At 34.1% G+C, this 6,000-nt stretch overlaps 1 protein-coding gene across 4 annotated transcripts in view; it reads left to right on the top strand.

Annotated features, from left to right (window-relative positions):
- GABRA1 (gamma-aminobutyric acid type A receptor subunit alpha1) overlaps nt 1-5,455 on the top strand; it is a 56,593-nt gene extending 51,138 nt beyond the window's left edge. For all 4 annotated transcript variants that reach the window (XM_017518524.1, XM_017518525.2, XM_037734912.1 and 1 more), the window contains exons 9-10: nt 859-1,061; nt 2,595-5,455. In XM_017518524.1, coding sequence (XP_017374013.1) covers nt 859-1,061; nt 2,595-2,906 — 515 coding nt within the window. In that variant the 3' untranslated portion in view covers nt 2,907-5,455. The remainder of the gene's footprint in view (nt 1-858; nt 1,062-2,594) is intronic.
- Nucleotides 5,456-6,000: the final 545 nt, after the last annotated feature.

A 6,000-nucleotide genomic window follows, 5' to 3' on the forward strand; every position in this document is an offset into this window, starting at 1 on the left:
GGGATGAATTTGCAGAGTAAAAAAGATGAAGCAGGCTTATCAGAAAGAAAAAAAGATGTAACATTTGAATCGGAAAAACTGGTGTTCAAATGTTTTGGTACTGCTACTTCTTAGCTATGTGATCTCTAGCAAGCACCATAAAATGTAGATTTATATATATGTGTGTGTGTGTGTGTGTGTGTGTGTTTGTGTCTCTATATGTGTATGTGTGTGTATATATATATGTGTGTGTGTATATTATATATATATATATAATATATATATATAATATACACACACACACATACATGTCTGTCAGTTTTAGGAATTTTTTAAAAAGTAGCTATTTTTGAATCAGGAAAAGTAGTATAAATGCATGAGCCAATAATGTGGCAATTATCCCAAGATTGTTCAATTATCTATCAATTATCAATCTTCATTGGTTGCCTTGTTTATATATTTGGGGTGCATAGAATATTAAACAGAGCGGAGAATCTAGAATTTTCTTGTAGATTACAGGTGGTGAAGATTTGTGATGTCTATATGAAGAACTAGGTACAGTAAGGAATGTTATTTACTGTCTTACCCAGGACACTGTGTTCAAACTGCCCATTTAAAGGAGGTTACTGTCTTCTTAACAGCTCCTCAAGAGCAGAGCAATTTATTCCTACGAGATATCCTCCTCAATACTGCCATTCCACGAATCACAGACTACCCTGCAGTTAAATTAAGACTCATCAATTCCAAACCAAAATAGGATGATTTAGAAACCACATCCTGTCACGATACTGTTGACTTCCTTCTGTTCACGTAGGCTGTCGTCTCGTGATGAAATTTCATAGTATAAACTGACATCACTTATTTTTTTTTTCTTTACAGGAGTAACAACTGTGCTCACCATGACAACGTTGAGTATCAGTGCCAGAAACTCCCTCCCTAAGGTGGCTTATGCAACAGCTATGGATTGGTTTATTGCAGTGTGCTATGCCTTTGTGTTCTCAGCTCTGATCGAGTTTGCCACAGTAAACTATTTCACCAAGAGAGGTTATGCATGGGATGGCAAAAGTGTGGTTCCAGAAAAGGTAAATGCAGTACATCACTATTAAGTCTCTTTAAACCTACAAAATGAGATGTTTGGACCTGTGGTACTGGATGGAGTATGCAGAATAATAAGGATTCTTTTTTTTTTATGTGATAAACAATTAAGTGCCACGATAATTTTATTATCGCTAAAGGGAGAGGCCATTTAGGTGAATAGATGTGCAAAGTGGAGGAGATAAAGGAGAGACAGGAAGGTGAACACTTCTGGTCAAATATATTTTCCTATGGTTTCTATTGATTTGAGAACAGTTTTAACAAAGATGATAGGAGCAAATAAAATTGCTCAAATTCTTTTTTTACCAAGTGTATTTTAATTTTGTAACTTGAAAAGCATATTCTTTTTTTTTTTTTTTTTTTGAGACGGAGTTTCGCTCTTGTTACCCAGGCTGGAGTGCAATGGCGCGATCTCGGCTCACCGCAACCTCCGCCTCCTGGGTTCAGGCAATTCTCCTGCCTCAGCCTCCTGAGTAGCTGGGATTACAGGCACACGCCACCATGCCCAGCTAATTTTTGTATTTTTAGTAGAGACGGGGTTTCACCATGTTGACCAGGATGGTCTCGATCTCTTGACCTCGTGATCCACCCGCCTCGGCCTCCCACAGTGCTGGGATTACAGGCTTGAGCCACCGTGCCCGGCCAAGCATATTCTTTTGGTTGTTTTCTGAGCCTAAGCATTTGGTTGTAAATGTATAACCATAATGCCTCAATTAAATTGAGTTTGCAACATGAACCATCCCCAGTTTTCGGCGAAGTCAAGAGCAAGCACGTTTTTTTCTTTCCAAAATAACCACACTCTTTAGGGATCATAACACACAGAAATTACCAAGAAATGCCTCATGGTAGAAAATGTTCAAGTTACATTAATAACTGCTTCTCTCAATTAGAAACTATTACAGAGTGTGGGCTTTATGTTACAGCTTGGGAGGAAAGCTCTATTTACGGGGTTTGAAGAAAATGCATGTCAAAATGCAAGTGAACTTTGGAATGCTGCGATGAAGAGCGGAGACAGAGACAGATTTTAAGATGTTTAGAAATAATCTAGAAGGACTTACTTGACAGCAGCTTTTCTGAAACTTTATTCTACAGAATATTAGTGTTTTAAGATACTCCCTGAAAATTTAGTTCTGTGGTGAGGCCCACTTGAATATTGCTGCATACTGTATTTCCTGGTCACAGTATAGTAAGGAAGCTTAGAAGTTCTATAGTAAAGAAATTGGTTTAGCTCTGTTTATCCTGTAATTAACACAAATGCATTAAATTAAAAAATCCTCTGTAGTGGTAACAACTACCATATTTAATAAAAATCTGAGGTGCTCCACTTCTTGATGGCAAAAGGCTATTAAATACTGTCTGCATTTAAAATGTATTATAATAAAACAGGCATAAATTATGTTTTTAAAATTTTAAATAAAGCACAGATTTAGGTTCCAAAATAAGGACTATCTTGCTCAGCAACTTATAATTTTGCTTCTGGCCGTTTACTAAACAAAATGTTTTACTCTTTCTTTCTACAGCCAAAGAAAGTAAAGGATCCTCTTATTAAGAAAAACAACACTTACGCTCCAACAGCAACCAGCTACACCCCTAATTTGGCCAGGGGTGACCCAGGCTTAGCCACCATTGCTAAAAGTGCAACCATAGAACCCAAAGAGGTCAAGCCCGAAACAAAACCACCAGAACCCAAGAAAACCTTTAACAGTGTCAGCAAAATTGACCGACTGTCAAGAATAGCCTTCCCGCTGCTATTTGGAATCTTTAACTTAGTCTACTGGGCTACGTATTTAAACAGAGAGCCTCAGCTAAAAGCCCCTACACCACATCAATAGATCTTTTACTTACATTCTGTTGTTCAGTCCTCTGCACTGGGAATTTCTTTATGTTCTCAACGCAGTAATTCCCATCTGCTTTATTGCCTCTGTCTTAAAGAATTTGAAAGTTTCCTTATTTTCATAATTCATTTAAGAACAAGAGACCCCTGTCTGGCAGTCTGGAGCAAAGCAGACTATGCAGCTTGGAGACAGGATTCTGAGAGAGCAAGTGAAAGAGCAAAGTCATGTCAGAAGGAGACAGAATGAGAGAGAAAAGGGGGGAAGATTGTTCAAAGATACAAGGAAAAGTAGAAAAAAAATTAGCACTTAACTATAACCCCTAAGTCATTTGTAGATACATATTTCCAAATATTCTAAAAAGATACTGTATATGTCAAAAATATTTTTCTGTGAAGGTGTTTAAAAGGATAAATTATAAATGTTTCATGAAGAAAAATTTAATAATCTGTGTCTTTATTACACAAACTATGTTGTGCTTATGTTTTTGTTTTGCTTTTTAAACTGATGTATAGCTTTAACATTTTGTTTCCAAAGCTGAAGATCCCTATTCTTTCTCTTTGAAAAAAAAAATGCCTAATGCATTATTTTGTCATAAAATGCTATTTTAAAATTCATGGAACTTTCATAGGCAAAGGTGCAGTTGCTCATTGTAGAGCACATTTAGTCCAATGAAGACAAATGCTTTAAATAGGCGACTTCACTTTCATCTGAGCTTTTACCACCAGACTCAAGGAAGAATAATTTTAACCAGCAGGTATACGCAATAGAAACTAAACTAAAATAATTTAAAAATATTCCCTTTTTCACCCTATTTTCAGATAGCACATGAGCCCAATACTCACTTAGTTCTCATTATGAAGATGTTTTTAGAAGGGCAAAAATATTTTGCAAGCTCTGGAATTGTTGAATGTATTCTTTTATATAACTACATTAAAAGCTTTAGATTGAAATTTATGACTAGCAAACAAAAATAGAATATATAAACGATATATGTAAATATACCAGCATGAGATTGTACATTTTTTACTTTTTTAAAATTGTGTTCTTAAAATATTGTGTAAGAATCACTGCTCTTAGCTGTTAGAATGTTGTTAAATGCTATGGAAATACATTTAGAGCCCGCATTTAAGAACAGAACAGCAAGTAGGAACCACATGGAACTTAAAACATATGGGTATGAAGTCCACTTATGTAGACAAAACTTATAATTTCCAAACTGTTGTCTAGTATACAGTGATCAGTTGCTATCTGTTCAAGTCATGCCACACATTTCCCTGTTTTAGGCTATTGTATTATAGAAAGAAAATGGAAAGCATTAGTTGGAGCTAGAAAATGAACTATATATTATTGCTATATTTGCTAATACCAACTATTTCAATAAGTGTTGTACCATATGTAGCATTAAATATAAAATACATAAAAGAATGTACAGAAAATAGCTTTTATTGAGTAATATTATTACATTTCATTTATACTGTAGCAATATATTTGTAGGCATACTATGTAAGGGCTTTAAATAAAAGAGGTCCATTAATACTTCCTTATAAAAATTCTAGTCTGTTTCGTTACTGCCCAGATGTTTTAGAGATAAATATTTATGCAGAAGGTATTTTTGAAGTCTCCTTTTGTCTGATAGAGTTTAACAGATATTTAAATTTAGTGTTCAGAATCCACAAGTCATGGTCTAAACACACTTAGAATACTACAGCATAAACCTGTTAGCATAATTGCCAAATAAGACAGTTGGGATCCAAACCCAAGTTTTGAGCAATGTTTTTCTCAAAAAGCTGCTATCCAATGATGTAGGAAAATACATTGTGTTTTCCTAAACACACTTTTCTTTTTAAATGTGCTTCATTGTTTGATTTGGTCCTGCCTAAATTTCACAAGCTAGGCCAATGAAGACTGAATCAAGGACATTTCATCCACTGATATCATGTGTAGATATTATGTATAGAAAATAAAATAAATTATGGCTCTAACTTCTGTGTTGCTGTTTATCTTGTTATTTTTCGGCGTTATCCTAATGTGTTAATTGAGAGCAGTTTACCTTCCAGACTTCTCATGGCTAACTTTTGGTCTGTATTTTGCTCATTAGATGTGAATATTTCTTATTAGTCTGCTTTCTGCTATGCAATGACTGCATTTCTATCATTTCTTAGTTTGTTAGTATATGTGGATAGTACTTTACTGTATAAATGATTGCAAAGTTTATCAAAAACAAATTATTCTATGTAGCTTTTTTACAGTGCTTTGCTAAACCATGTAATAGTAGTTAAGTCTTCCTTGAAAATAAAGATACACTCTTATAGGGGACAGTTCCTGTTTACTCCCAGGAAATTTTTTAAAAAGATGACACTGAATGTTTATTGCACTTTAGTGCAGTGAAGTGGCAATAAAACCTAACATGAATCAAGGTTGTTTATGGCAGATGCATGTGTTGCTTTACAGAGTTTAGCAAAAGCTCTTAATTTTATGTCATACTGTATTCTACTACAATAATAAAGCTAACATTATTCAATAATAAAATGGAATACTTGACTCTCTTTTCATGGTTTCAAAAGGACTTTTCATTGCCCTGTTTTAACGCGTTTTTACATTAGAAGCACCAAAAAGTTCCAAGTGCTAGCAGGAATCTAGGCCACTAGAGAGATATTTAAAAATATGTCAATAGTATGATCCTAAACTATGATTTTAAAAAATTATTTATAATATAAGAATGTATTAAACACCTGGTTTCTGGTATTACTAGTAGTACTTTGAAATTTATGAAACATAAACATAACAGAATGAACATACTGAAATAATGATAGTGGAATTTGTTCATATTTATTGACAGTATAGGAAATTCATTTTCTTTTCTATCATGAGATTCTGATTTAATTGTTTTGAGGTGGCATCTGAGCACTGTAGTTTTATAAGCTATCCTGGTGACTTTCACTATGTAGCCAAAGTTGTTACATTATCAGTACTTTTCATTTTAACTTAAATTCCTTAAGGTTTCTATAACAAAACAGTCAGATCAAGGTAAAAAATTATAATCACATGAAAGACAATAGAAAAATCATTTCAATGATAGGCATAAAACCAT

The sequence above is a fragment of the Cebus imitator genome, unplaced genomic scaffold (assembly GCF_001604975.1).
Source record: "Cebus imitator isolate Cc_AM_T3 unplaced genomic scaffold, Cebus_imitator-1.0 Scaffold683, whole genome shotgun sequence".
Taxonomy (NCBI): domain Eukaryota; kingdom Metazoa; phylum Chordata; class Mammalia; order Primates; family Cebidae; genus Cebus; species Cebus imitator.